This window comes from Triturus cristatus, chromosome 2_1 (genome assembly GCF_964204655.1).
Source record: "Triturus cristatus chromosome 2_1, aTriCri1.1, whole genome shotgun sequence".
Lineage (NCBI taxonomy): Eukaryota > Metazoa > Chordata > Amphibia > Caudata > Salamandridae > Triturus > Triturus cristatus.
This window is the reverse complement of record NC_140581.1, coordinates 960,684,692-960,700,209: the sequence shown is the minus strand read 5'-3', so window position 1 is coordinate 960,700,209 and position 15,518 is coordinate 960,684,692. Positions and strand designations below refer to the sequence as shown.

General features: G+C 46.3%; 1 protein-coding gene across 2 annotated transcripts in view; it reads right to left on the bottom strand.

Annotated features, from left to right (window-relative positions):
• The window catches only part of LURAP1L (leucine rich adaptor protein 1 like), a 122,981-nt gene extending 107,744 nt beyond the window's left edge, over window positions 1-15,237 (bottom strand). The window contains exon 1 of one of the 2 annotated variants that reach the window (XM_085633664.1): window positions 14,453-15,237. In XM_085633664.1, coding sequence (XP_085489790.1) covers window positions 14,453-14,662 — 210 coding nt within the window. In that variant the 5' untranslated portion in view covers window positions 14,663-15,237. The remainder of the gene's footprint in view (window positions 1-14,452) is intronic. The other variant, XM_085633672.1, reaches the window with a different exon arrangement.
• Between the last annotated feature and the right edge of the window lie 281 nt (window positions 15,238-15,518).

Sequence of the window (15,518 nt, the reverse complement as noted above, 5' to 3'; positions counted from 1 at the left end):
AAAACCCTTTGGTCAATTCTGGGCACTTCCACTGGTCCTCAAACATAATTATCAGATCAACCCAATGATCTCACATTATACCCATTTCTAGCACTAACCAACTCTGTCGCACTTTCATGAAATCTCATTGAACTAAACTCTGAAAACACGGACTGGAAAAACAGAGGTGTCTATAGTAAAGTTTGTTCATTAGATCCAAGGTTTCCACCGTATGAAAAAAAAGAAAGAAAAAAAAGACAGTAGTACGAGTTGACTGAATCTCATCTCTTAAAGAAATTATCATGTCCCCCATGTTCTACCTAATGTGCTTTGAATGGTAAACTTTTCTGTCAAATTCTTACATGAACCTCTTACAAACATTTCTCCAAAGGGAAAAAAAAACATATGGTCGCATCATAATTCTTAGACTTTGGAGGTGGTCTGTTTCATCAATCACTTCTTCCCTGTACCATGTTCAAAAAGTAATTGTGAGTATGGGGCTCATTACGGTGGCGGGCGGACATCAGTCAACTTGCCATCGTTGCGGTGCTGGGACCACCTGCCGGTAAGGTGGCGGTCCAGCTGAGTGAATTAGGATGTGCCCGCCATAGTGGCGGGCACATCCAGGGCCCTGATCATTGCAGACAGTGCTGCTGGCTGCAGCACCGTTTGCAATGCCAAAGTGCCACGTAGGGCATTTCCATGCACAACATGGCAGGCACCACGCGGTGCCTGCCACCTTGTGCATGAAAATATAGGGGGTACCATGGGTACCCCCGTGCACAGACACCCTCCCCCCACACAGAGGGGTCCCGCAACGGGCCCCCGAACCCAGCCTCCACCAGCCTTTCCATGGCGGTTCCACCGCCATGGAAAGGCTGGCTGACAAATGCATTGTAATCTGGCGGGCGGTGCCTGTTAGTCACCACCGCCATTTTACCCATGCTGACCGCTCTGCCAGGCAATCATGATGATTGCCTGTGGCGGAAGCGTGGAGGGGGGTCTTTGTGACCGCCGCGGTCACAAAGCGATTCCCCCCGCCATCCTAATGTGGCAGGGGGAAATGGGAGTCAGATGGCAGAGGGACTTCCACTGCCGGCCTGGCGGTCCTTCCGCCATCATACTGACCCCCTATTATCTGACACGAGTCTAGTACCTTTTACTCCTTTCCATACTCTGTTAAATACAACTTAAAACTGGCCCTGCCTTAAATAAAATAGTCTTGTTTAACTTGTCTGTGTGCACTCCAATATCCTTTCTGTGCATGTATGTGAAGTATCCACCCACATATATGTATGTTCAGCATGTCTTTCGTAAACACTCCAATATTTGCCTTGATGCAATTTATTTTTAAATATTGAGCTCTTTCAAAAGAGCGCATTCTTTGCCACCTGTCCCACAATGCATTTCAAAGCATGTAGACACTAAACATCGCTTCATTATTAAGGCTAAACACGTACTTCAAGGAGAAGACCCCTTATCAAAAGTGACTAAGCAAATCCCATCATTCCTTTTCCAATTTCTAACCATATGGTCATCCCAAAAAACACCACAAGTCGAGATGCAGATTTATACAAAAATTCACTGCAATTCCTCCATGGTCTGCGTTAAGGACTGCTGCATCCCTCAGATACAAAGACAGATAACCAGATGGCAACTAAAACTGACCCAAAATGCTTCTGAATCCCATATAATCAGTTATTACCCATGGAGTAACAGAGCAACCTTGTGGCATAATAACCTCAAAGAAGCAGCTCTTTGCTCCAAGTGGATTCTTGAAGCCAAATCTCTGGGTTTCATACCACATAACATAAAACTTAAATACAAGGGTTATTCAACAGAAACTAACAATTTTAAGATGTGTCTAGAAATGTAAATTCTAAAGAAGATCTTAAACATGTTTGGGCACAATAGTCAAGACAGAAACTCTGTATTTCTTCAGTCACCGGCCACTTGGCTATCCAGACAGCTGCCTTAAAACAGTTCTTCGTGGAGCTTCAAGACTCGTCAGACAAAAAAATGTTGGGGATACAAGAGCAGCATAATCAGAACTCAATGTGTGTGAAATACTTTTTAAGTCTGCATCATTGTCCAAGTTTGCAAATAAGATACATCGCATCATTTGAAAGTAGAAACCGCAGGTGGGTTCAAGACACCTCCAAAGCACAATTTATCTCCATCTGAAAACAATTTTCTACAAAAAGCCTTTTCTTTACTGATGACCTTCAGCTAAGCATCAAAAAAGACCTTTCTTTCGCAGCAATCAAAACACATGAAAACCATTTTATTTCTGAAGCCACCTGCTACATACTGAGCAACATTGTATTCACACAGCCTAAAAACTGTTACTTTCCATGACACATGCTCCTTCTGTACTTCAGAAATCTTTTACATTCTTAAATGCGAGAATTTTCGACTATAAAACTGTATATGAAACATTTTTGCATTACAACTCAACACTCTTCAACGTGTACTATCCTAAGAGCTCTCTACATGTAATTATCGACCTGTTAACATACTAAACTGCCCTTAGTAAAGTCTTGGAACATCTACTTCGATTTTGTCTGCACAACAGAAAATCCTGAATAAATAAGGACAACTACTTTAAAATCCTTTTTAAAAGACTGTCTTGATCGGAATTTGAAAAATTAAGATTGCATACTTGTCGCTCCAGTGCAATGATTTTAGGAGCTTAGGGAAAACTGGCAAATTGTCTTTAGCAAGCTTGCCCTTCCCATTGAGCAATATCATTTTTAGGCTATCTGTTGCAGCCTGGTGCTCCCTTGCTGATGGGTAAGGTACCTTCATGTAACTACAGCACAAGATACTTGTATCATGAGAGAGCTGACACCTCTGCTTTCTAAGCAAGTACTGCAAGACAGAGAATTACACAAATATTACTTCCTTTTAATGAAAAGTTCCTCTACAGCATTTATTTCCTGGATTCATGACAAAAGGTCATCAGATCTTGGATTTTTTCTTTATCCACTTCTTAGGTATTTAGATTAGTTAAGAAGAACCAGAACAAGTTCCACAAAATCCAACCTTCCTTCAACTGTCTACAAATGTGCAACACTCACTACAACATTTGTGAGTGAAGGAATGTATACTGTGTGTACTATGTTCCCATTGCTTGCCACTTCCCAGCATAAGCGAGGCAGGAACCTGTAAACAGTATTAGCATGATTTTGGAAGACAACAACACCTGCAGTGACTATCCACGAGGCTGGTAGCTCATTCCATAGTCAGATTCCAGTATGAGAGTTGAATGCCAGATCTTCAAGATGGACAGAAGATTTGTGAAGCAGAACAGATACTTATTTGGTAACAATGTTATTTGGGAAGGCCGGAAAATGAAAGACATATGTACTTTGCTAACCTTGGAGTGTATGATGCATTCTTTAGGTGAAATTGTATACATACACTAAATCAAAATGTGCACGTTTTAGAGCATTGTTCCGACTAACCATTTTTCTAGTGTGAGCCCTGGTGAGTTGCAAAGACAATTGTCTCTGATATTTTGCTGTTATGCCTGCTATTTTTCATTAAACGCTGTTTGGAAGTGGCTTCTCTGTGTTGTATTTCATTTTTAACAGATGGTACATTGTGGCTGTGGGAACTGCTTCCACGTAGAGACACGAGGGCACAGGACTAGACTCCACATGAGGACCCTAGGCGCCAGAGAACACAATTCTTAGCTTCTTAGTCCAAAGCACGAACAAGCATTGGTAACCGTAAAGTTTGGAAACTTTTGAATAGTTTTAAAGAGTTGTATTTGGCTCCTCAGGCCCAGACTGGGTGACGAGTTCTGACAGCAGAAGGTCAGGGAGGCCAGAGGGAGTATTTGAAAAATTACCTGGGCATCAAAGCAGTCTTGAGTCCAATTCCACACTTTACATCAAAACTGCCATAGACTTCAATGGAGTGGTCATGGTACGGACGATACAGGATGTTGAGGATGCGCTGGGTGCTGTGCGATCATGGAGGTTCCTCCTATGCTTAATCCGCGGTTAATGGGTGAGGTGGTGTGATGTTAGCTACAGCAGTCAGTGACCCTCGAAGTCCTCTTCCAGCCGGTAAAAGTGCAGTTATGACTGAGCTACTGTTCTCCAGTTACAGCAGGTCCAGCTGTCCCCTGTGCCATATGTTACTGTCCCTTTTGGGTGACCAGTCCGCACTCTGATGACTCTCCTAGGTCCGCCTGACTCTGGTGCAAATTTATGAGAGCAGAGAAGTGGTCTTCTTGGCTGCACATTAGTGGTTAGCGGCGATCCAGAAGAGGTGGCTCCCAACCAGCCAAAACCGGCTACTTGAGCTTTGATGGCCCTGGAGCTGGACTTCAACTTTTTGGCTTTTCCGGGAGCCTGGAATAGTCCTATCCTTGGTAGGCCAAGGAACAGCCGTTGCAGTCCAGCAGTTGGTGCCGCCCCTCTTGCCAGGTCCAGTGATCATCAAGGTAGTCCTTCTTCTGCCCTTTCTCCAGCACAGATGCAATCTGAGGTTCAGGGTGCTGGAGGTGCCATATTAATGCCAGAAAGTGCCCTGTAGATCTTTTACAGTGAAGAGGAGTGTTGTTAATTTTGCTCTTTTGAAGGGTCGCTCTTGATTTTTTTGTGCCTTTGGCTAAATCCTATTTTTGGTGGAGCTAGAACTTTGTGCACTTTACCCCTGAAACCAGTGGTGAAGTTTTTGCGCTATTCCTTTCAACAAGATACAATTGGTATACTCCTAATTAGCATATTTAATTACCTATAGATCCCAGGTATTTGGTACACATGTGCACCCAGGGCTTATACATTAAAGGTCATGAATGGACTGCTGCACCCATTGTGCTATCCACATATATTTTGAAATATTTATTACAAGCCCAACTCACTGGTGAAGTTGGATTTGTAATAACTATTTTGGTAAGATGCATTTTACAACATTACCTTTACTCTGCCTTAAGTTCCTGGAAGCTAAATCAGCATTTTGGTCTCCCTCTTCTGCCAGAAAGAATTAACATTTTATTAGGTGTGAACTTGTCCCAGGACAGAGACAAAAAGGCCTTTGGTGTGAGGAGGTGTTCTTGTGCCCTTGACAGGATGGCCTTTGGGTTGGGTCCAAGGTCATGATTAACTTCGAAGAGGCTTACCCTGTCACAAGCAGATGTAGCTAGCACCCAGGCCTGCACCCTTCTTTTGTCCCCTTAGCCAGACCGGCCTCCATCACAGTGGGCCTCTTGGTGACATCATAGTGTCAGATCCAGCTGGAGACTTGACAGGTCTGCTGAGGTTTGTCATATGACATTTGGGGCCTACTTCCAAGAGGGGAAGGAGAATGCCAAACAAATGTGTGTGTAACCACTGTCTGGTTGCTAAGAACTCAGCTTTGTCCTACCAGACTTCATCTCTGAGTTAGTTAGGAGTTGAGTTACTGCCTAAAACTAGATTTTAGTGTTAGATGTAGGAGGACACTAGGATTACCATAGTACATTCCCCACACACACCCTCAGCAGGCAAGTTTAGTGTGGCCAAAGACTTTAGCCATCTTGAAAATGTTTGATGTGGGTAGGGTTATCCCTGGGAATCTGTATCCCATTGGTTAGGGCATCTGGGTAGTGGGGGGGAGAGTTAATCCCACCCACAAGCTTGTGTCATACATAGTTGTGGCATCACCAGGCATCCACCTCAGAACACTTCAGGACCTGCGGAAGATCGGAAGAGGAATTAACCTGCTGCCTGAGACTTGAGAAGAGTTAAAAGACTGGACCTGCTCTCTCTCTTTTGTGTATGCAGGGCAAAGAAGTTCACTCCAAGGACATATGGCTAACCTACTTTTAACGCTACAGGGACACAACAAGCTACATTTCCTACAAATGCCCAGCAGCAACTGGATCTGGATTGGACCCTGCAGCGGCCACTGCCTGACACCCAATGAGTCTCTAAATGCCTCCCCTGTAGTCTTGTGCGGTCTTTAGAAGTGTACTCCTGCAGTGGATGGGGACTTAAAGGACTAAAATCAGAAGGAAACATCTTTGACCAGGATGAACCTTGTTAGTGTATCTAACCTGAGCTCTAAAGCAGTCAACATCAGGCTTCCTAGGTCCTGTTCTACTGCAACCATTGCCAATTTGTGCTTCTTGGCACCATTTCTGCATAAAACTTTAAACATTCATATATCCGGTACCCCTTATTGGATTTTTTTCATTTTATCTATTAATATTACTCCATTCTTCAAATTTGATTTCAGATTTTAATTGTTTTGCATTTTGACTTCATTACTGTTTCGGAATTGCATTATAACTTAACACATGGCCTTCAAGTTAGGCCCGTCGTAGCAGCCACAGGCTTGAGCTCAAGTTAATCTGGTGAGATTAAGAGTTCATACTTGCAAGGATTGTGGTTATTACCAGAGGTAAGTACCTACTCCCCCCTCAACAAATAACCCAATTTCTTACAAGGAGGCTACCTGCCTCAACTCTATACTCTGCACGTTGCCCTGCTGAAATAAATTATCTAGGAAGAAATGCACAAACTCTTAATGAGTTTTACTTGAAACTGTTTACTATGGAAAAATGGCACACCGAATAGAAAATGCACACTAAATTCATGGTTCCTAACACATCTTTGGGACCAATCTTGAATATGACAGGGCGGTTGGATTTAGGTGAAGTCACACAGGACTGGATTGAAGTTGCAATTTGTAGAATATCCAGTGACTACCTTTTACTCAACATGCTATGCACACAGATGGAGAGGACGAGCTAGCATTTTTGGCTGTCACCTTTTTAAGAGTAGCGAACACAACAAGATGATGGACGGAGTGCTGAAACTTTTCAACCACTTACCTGCAGTAACAGATCTGGGTTTAATCCATCGTTCTTTTGCTCACTATGCAACCCCAGTTTGGACCCGGCCATATGCTAAATCAGTCTTGATCTTGTTCTTCTAGGGAACATTCCAGCCCAAACTGCCTTGCCAGGTCCTCCCTGGACCTGAAACAAGCATCCTGGGTCTGGTTTCGAAGTATTTTTCCTCATCAGCCTGCCTTGCTTGAAACCAGTGGCATAGTGAGCAAGGGGTCCACGTCTGGGCATACCCTTGGCCACTTACAGCAAACATAGGAAACACAACAAGATGATGGCTGGGTCCAACCCGAACTGCCATGCCAGGTCCTCCCTGGACTGGAAACAAGCATCCTAGTACTGGTTTCAGGCTTTCAGCCCTCATCAGCCAGGATAGCTTGACTCGAGTGACATGGAGAGCACGGGACCCACGTCTGGGCTCACCCGTCCCACTCGGGGTGACAAATGCAAAAAGAACAATTGATGGACAGAATGCAGAACAATGTCAGACATTCACCCCAGTACAGAGATCTGGGCCTAAATCCATCGTTTTTTTGCTCGCCATTCCAGTTTGGACCCAGCCATATTCAAATCAGTTTGGGCTGGACTGTTCCCACAAGGGACAGGGTCAAGACTGGTTTGCATATGGTTGGGTCCAAACTGGGGTGGTGTGGTGAGTTAAAGAATGATGGAGTTAACCCAGATCCTTGTGACTGGGGGTGAATGCTTGCATTGTCCAGCATTCCGTCCATCAATTGTTTCTTTTGCAGGTGTGAGTTCTGGCACACCAGTTCCTTGCATCTGCTACACTTTTTTTCTGTGATCAATTATGTTATGGTGACTGGTGTGCATACGCCTTGCATTTATCACACTTATGCTAGGCCAGAAGATAGCTTGAATATATGAGGTGTACCTTACATGGCAATCTTTCTACTGTGCCATATGGCTGTGTGCATCTGTATGGTACACTGTGCATTTTTTTTATTTCTTGTCCTGTAACTAATGATTGTGTGAGTGTGTGTGCTACACCATGCATTGCCACATCTCTTCTGTGCCTTGGCCAGTCTGAACTCTTAAATTGTATACTGCACCTGCCACTATAGAATTATTCTCCTGCTCCCTCACAGAGGTGGTTCCAGGAAACAGTCCTCAAGGACACACCGCTGCCACTGCTCAATCCACCCTCACGGTCCACACGATGCCGTCCCACAGCATCCATGACCAGCGACACGAGAGCTGTGTGACTGCTGGCTGGCAGTGTAGTCTCATGTGCAGTGCCCATCAATCCGCCACACGAGACACTGCATGACACAATCAGAAAATGAGCTGTTGACTAAAGAACAGTTCACAAGAAGAGGATGGCAGGCTTGGCTAGAAAGAGAGCAGAGGTTGCAATTTTACATATCCCTTGATCCGTAGGCAAAAGATTGAGCCACAGGCAACTAACAAATTAAGTGCAGATGGTATACATTGAAGAGAAATATGACTACAATTAAACGCATTACCATTTTGAGAATATTCCATTAAAATCAATTTAAAAAACATGAAATATGGTTTACAATCCGGAAGTCTACTTTAACACTACATATACGAGACATACACGTAATACCTAGACATTCTTCCCCACACCATCACCCAAATAAACTTTGACAGACCACATTAACCCCTGTAAGTCCTACCCTAAAGAGGCGGTATTCAGCAATTCAGTAAGGTTGCAGCAGTATTTAGTTCATGTGTTTCCAAGGACAACTCCAATACTTGATGTGATTCATGTGAACATAAAAAAAATCCACAATAAGTATTTCCTTAATACTGGTTCCCTCAAAGCAACGCTATGCTACCAGCTACAATATATAAACCACTCACTTCCAAGAAGGTAGATCAAACCATGAGACACCACTGCCTGCTACAGAAAAATGAGTCACAGCAAAGGGGATAATATTGTGATAACAAAATTACAGAACTTAATCCTATGGAACTGTGCTCAAGATTTGGCAAACACCAAATACACGGAATTCCTTGTACCAGCGTTCGAAAACAAGCATATATATTGTCTCACGTTTGAAAAGCTATGTTTGTTAGGGCAGTCAGAACACTAGGTTCCATGACTTCTGATTTACCAGTGCTGATAACCTTTTATTAACAAAGGCAAGTTGTGGAAAAACGACCACACATCACAATACCTTACTGATTGGAAAGAAACCCTTTCAGGTGAGGAGATCCGAAATGAACCCTCTCCTTGAAGAAAGGGCATATGAAGACAGGCCGACAGCATGCACATAAAAGAACAAAGTACAGATTAAAAAAAAAAAAAGATATCCGCAAGAACGCACCTCCCCGACCGACTCCCAAAAAAAGTGCCCCAACACACTAAATTGTAGAGAGGCCTAATTGCAGCACATTTGGAGATGGAGTGTCGAGACAGGCTTTCACAATAATAGTCAACACGGGACGGGAAAAAAACACCCTGCTCAGAAAAGTGAAGGAATGTCGATTTATAGTACATTTAGCCCATCAAAACATGGAGATTTCAAAATAAGTGTTCTTTTGAAAACAGGCACCAATGTTCATCTGTGCGGGCGCTGGATAAACAATAAAGGACAGTTTTTGCTGAGTTAGTGGTAAAACTGTGGTCGCTCCCTTTCTCTTGAGAGATAGTCGATGTAAGACTTGGCGCTTGAAATGCGTGTGCACGCGCCAAGGAAGAGGAAACTGGACCACGCTCCCCCTCTGATGAATTAACACTTATGCATTTTATTTATCCGGCTTTATACCGGAAAACAGCAATCATGTTAACAAAGAAACACGTGTAAAACTCTTATAACAGGGTGGGGGAGGGGTAAAGTTATGGCGTATGTTTGCAACGGCAGAAGCAGTGCTTTTAAGGGGCGGCCGGTACCTGCACTTCGTGAAGCTGAAAGGGGGAGTACCTGCACTTTTTAAGCGAGGTGCAATACTTTTAATAGGAGAGAATCTGCACTTCTCAGTACCAGAAGGGTACTCTGGAAAAGTGAGCACCCACACTTTTATATTTTCATTTCAAGCACTAAGCAAAACTCCTCACTGTCCGAGGGCGCAGCAGGATATATAGAGTTCTGCAATTCTCAAACACTAGGCACAACTTTTTGAGTTTTGTTCTCACGAGCTGGCAATGAGGGGCCGTGAGGCAATGCCTCTGTGAGGGCCAGAAGAGTGAGTTGGTATTGGTGCGCTCCCTTCCTCTCTGGAGAGTTTATCCTTTGTTCGAACTCTGCTCAGCCCCTCTTCACGTTTACAGCACCATTCCACTGGGCTGAGGCACGTATACATTGCGTGAATTGTATCAATGGAATGCAACCTGCGGACACACGTGACCGCCGGCCAAAGGGACGGATATTTACCGAGAGGGCCCGGGTTGCCATGGGCTAGTTTCTGAGAACCTGCGTCCCTCTACTTTTACGGGCATGGTCTCCTAGTCTCTTTGGTAAACACTGGGGCGGGATGCGCAACTGGTTACTGACAGCAGACCCCAGAGTGGTACTGCTGCAGAGTGCCCAGGAGGGTGATGGTAAAAATGGAGAGCCCGATCGGGACCTGTCTCGACAACTACTTTTTAGAATTGCCTACAAAGCAGGGCTGGCTTTAGCGCTGGTGGCGCCCGCTGCGACAATCATTTTTGGCGCCCCCACACTCCATAACCACCTCCTCACTTTCTCTCACCACCACCGGGCATAAGTGCCACTTATCTCTCCAATCATAAGTTATTGCTAAACACAGCGCCCCCTCCACAGGTCAGCGCCCAGTGCGGCAGCACCAGTCACACTGCCTTAAAGCGGCCCTGCTACAAAGCCCTGCCGATAGTGGTCTCACTTTCACACACAAATTTGGGTCTCCTTGGCGGCAGCGCCACCCTACGCCCTTGCCAGCTGTCAACAGCTTTGCACCGCTCACATGCAGCAGCGTCCCTTGCTGCCGCTCACTGACAGGAGCTGCAGTCCCCGCTGGCCTTGTCGAACAACGGTACTAACAGTCTGCTCGTCATAGACAGACTGCATCGCTGCAGGGCTGGTCTATAACCCACTTCTGTTCCACAGCAACAACCCCCCCATCATCATTTCAGCAGGCATGCAACAACATTCCCTCTGGCACATACCTCTGCCCCCCCCCCCCAGTAAATTAAATATTTGTAGATTGATATAGCGCAGCTTATCACTAGGGTGACCAACTGGCATTGGTGCAAATTCAGGACGGTGAGTGTAAAAATTCAGGACAAAGGGTCAAAATTCAGGACACAAATTCAGGACAGGAGGTCAAAATTCAGGACAAAACTTCAGGACAATAGGTATGTTTTACAGACACATCAGAGGAAGTCGCGCAATAGTATACAAGTAAGCCCAGCCATATCCAAACATATTCAACCATTTGCAAACCTATTCATCATGTATCGTTCCATCTATCATTTCACTCATCCATACTTTCATCCGTCCATTATACATCCATCCACCCTTTCACCCTATCCATCTTTACCATCATCCATCCACTCTTCTACCCATCCATCCATTCACCCATCCAGCCATCATTTCACTTACTCATCCATCCACCCAGTCACTCATCCTTCCACCCATCCACCCTTTCAGTGATCCATCCATCCTCCCTCTCTCCATCGACCCTTTCACTTAGTCATCCTCCCTTCCATCCATCCACCCACCCATCTACTCATCCACTCATGAATCCATCCATTGACCCTATCACTCATCCATCCTTTCTCTCATCCATTTATCCTTTCACTCCCTCACTCATCTATTCATCCTTTTGTCCACCTACCCTCCCTTTCACTCACTCATCCGTCCTTACATCCACACTTTCACTCATCCGTCCATCCATTCACCCTTGCACTTATCAATTCATCAATCCATCCATCATTTCACTCATCCACCCACTCACTCATCATCTGCCTTTTCACTCATCCATCCACCCTTTTACCCATCCAGCTACCCTTCTACCCATACATCCAGCTATTTACCTTTTCTCTCATCCATCCTTCCACTCCTCATCAATCCACCCATCCTCTCTCATTATCCATCTATTCAATCTTTAATTCATCCATTCACCCTTTCACTAATTCATCCAGCCATTCACTTACTCACTCGCCCACCTTTTCATATTAATTTTGAGCTGAGCCTTTTTGAGAAGAGGCCCATCAAGAACTTCACCCTTGCTGCAGGAGCCATTCCAGGACTGGGACAGAAGCCACCCAGGGCGGGGACAGGATCCACCACAGGGGGCACAGGAGCCGTCACAGGCGGGGGGACAGGAGCCACCACTGGGGGGGGGCAGGAGCCATCACAGGAGGGGGAACAGGATCCACCAGGGTGGGCACAGGGGTGGGCATGCAGTATTCTAGAATCATCTTGGTCTATTCCGGGGGGCGGGGTGTAGGGCTCCTCACCCCCTCCTGGGCAAGACAACAAGAAGACAGGCTCTCTTTCCAAAATGTTAGTTTTGCCATCCCCCACTGTGATGTACAGTACTTAAAGGAGATACTCCAAGAGAACTGATTTAACTGATTGTCCTCCATACTTTGTTAATCAGTTTGGGTGCGATTGTGCCATTTCTTTATTGTATTACATTATAGACTGCATGTTTGAAGAACCGAGGTTTGCTTACAATTTATTAACAGTAATTAACAGCTGCGGTCGGTAGCAGGAGTAACTGCAGGGCGGTGATGTGGGCAGGGGGAGGGGCAGGGTGGGGGGTAGTAAACTATGGATTCCGGAGGTTTACAGGTAAATTAACATATAAATTAATGAAACGAATTTTGTTGCGTGCACTGCATCCCCAAATGCGATGCAGTGCACGCAACGAAATTCATTTTATTAATTTATATGTTAACTTACCTGTAAACCTCCGTAATCCAGAGTTTACTACCCCCCACCCTGCCCTTCCCCCTCCCCAGGTCACCGCCCTGCAGTTACTCCTACTACCGACCGTGGCTGATAATTAAGCTCTGTGAAGAGAACCACCTGCTGCCTCGGAGTACTCAGGGATGGTTCTAGGGTGTTTGGGGCCCTGGGCAGAAAGAGAATGTGTGAGACCCCTTTAAATTGCAGAGACATGATGCATTCAGGGCTGTTTGCAGCTGAATAGATGCGCCTGAAGCTGCAGTCCCTCCCTCTGTCACCTTCAAGCCCCTCTTAGCAGCTCATCAAGGGCGGAAGGTGTGAGGGTTGCCATCCCGCTCTGCCTCTCCAATGCAGCTGCTGCTGGGCATCTGAGCTTTGGTACAACGACCTCAACAGCATCGGAGTCAAGAAGGGAGGTGGGTGGAAGCTGTGCCGGCTTTAGGGTGGTGCGATCGGTGCCCGGTTAAAATTACGGACCAATGGCGTCCGTTAAAGAATCCTTAACGGACGGACGGTTGGTCATCCTACTTATCCCCCGTAGGGTATCCAGGTGCTGTCCAGAGTGGCACAGTTTAGTCTCCTAACTGCACTGGTATAATGGATGATTGTGATGCATTCTGTCCCAGCCAAGCTTCCGTTCGGACCACCTCTCCCTCCAACGTAAGCCTGCTCAGGACCACAAACCTAAATTAAAAAAAAAAAAAAATCCAGAATGGCCTAGCCTGTGCCTAACCTAATGGACTGATCACTAGAAATCCCCCAAAATGAACAGGGAGAGCTGATCGTACTGCCGTTTACTGAAATCCACAAACTGTGCACCTATCTCCTACACTTCTTCATCCATCACAGTGCGAAGTGCTGCCCCCACACAGTGGGCATCACACATGACATGGAAATACTTCCCAAGCAGTATAAAAACCAAAGACACGCCCTTCCAACCACAGGCTGCCCATGCAGGCAACTGCCTAAGCGGCCGACGAAGGAAGGTATTAAGCCCTGTATACATGCTAAAATACACTCGTGACGCACAGCAGTAGCTCGCTATAGTCTGAGACTATATGCCTCTACCCCAATAGCGACAGCTTGCTCCCGACATCACTGCTAGCAGCAATATTCACCGCTGACTCACAGACAAAACAGCCTCCAATGCAGATCAGTATTTAGGACTACGAGGACGCCGCAAATAACTTAAAAAAAAATAAAAAGCGATTTCATGGAATTGTTCTGCGCTGCATTCCTCTCAATGGAACTGCAACGAAAGTATTGTGAAGGGTTAGATAGGTGTGTTCTGAAATTATGATACAATGGAACGCTACAGCAACCTTAGATTGCACCAGGGCACAAGTCCTAAAAAAGCAGAAGTGGGGGGGTCTAACCTAGTTAGGCAGTATGCAAGTGACATCACGGCGTGTGACATCACGGCGCATACTCTGGTAGGTTAATACAAACAAGGTGAATGGGGGGTGGGGGGAATTACTTAGTCTCCCACTTTTGATATTGTCTTCTGAATTGAACCAAAGCATGAAAGACACTACAATACAGCAATTGCTGAAGGCTGACCAAAAGACAGTGTCTGTGAGTATTACGAATATTATGTATAATTTCTGCTATTACAATAGGCTTCAGTGTACATATCACAGGATCTTCAGAAAGCGCAACACCTGCAGGAGTGCAACTGAGCAGAGTTAGTTTATTGCGAGGAATCTGGGGCACAGCGCCCCCTGGAGGCACTGTTCAGTATCTGCGTGGAACAGCCAGTACTCACCATTTCTCGCTTCAGCAGGTGTATCTTCGCCTCCAGCCTCTCCAAGGCGCTGTCACCGGGCCCCCCGGCCAGACTAGGGTGCTTGTCTCCGGGAGCCTTTAACCGGAAGCCCGCTTGGTCGTCACGAAGGCACCTGGCTAAACTCTCAGGCACTTTCCGGCCCAGCTTCAGCTCCACATCCCTCAGGTCAGGGACGGGCGGCTCCTCCATAACAGGGTCTGGCAAGAATCGAGTAGGCAGCAGTGCAGGGGTCCGTGTGCGCGAGCGAGGTCGGCAGGAATGCAGGTCTGTAGCGCCTGTGCGATCCCTGAAACAGGGAGCGCTGCAGAGCTTGCCCCCTGGTGCGGCTCCTCTGATCTGCAGACGCCGGTTGTGACAGCGCAGCTGTTCCCGGCTCCTGAGCAGACTGGAGGGGACCGTCCGTCAGACAGCCCGAGGTTGCGAGGTTTATACTGAGCCCTTCGCTGCAGGCACTCAGCGTTCCCTTCTCTGTTCGTACACTAACACGCCCTCCTGCGTGTCGCCACCTCTGTCCTCCGATGTTGTTTTACCAAGGCCCGGTGTGGCAGCTCTCCCCGTAGGGTTCCCTCCACCTCTTTTTGGGCAGACATTCAGTCGCTCTCCTGCAGACGCTGAAACTTTAAACTCCGCCGCTGGCAGGTGCAGCAGGCGGCCTCCGCCTCCTATATGGTAATACACCGAGCAGAGGGCGGGCCCGGGCGCGGAGACAGTGCAGAGCCCTCGCAGTAGCAGCACACGGCGTTCCCGGAGTCCGAGGGCGGCTCCCTGGCAGTAGTCGAAGTGCATTAAAAAGTGTGGGAACTGTGATGCTGTGTGCAACGGGGCGGGGTGAGTGAGCCTTGATGGTCAAAGGTGTGGCTTAAAAAATAAATATTTTGTTGCTTTTTTCGGTCTTTCACTTCAGGTAACTACATATAAAACAATGCAGAGGAAATACACCCTCATACATTATGAAACATCTGTCAGTTAATGCACTGCACCCGAGAGCCATAGAATCCTGGTTGGTGCAGTTGAGAATACTGACTTGTGAATGTTTAGTGCTACA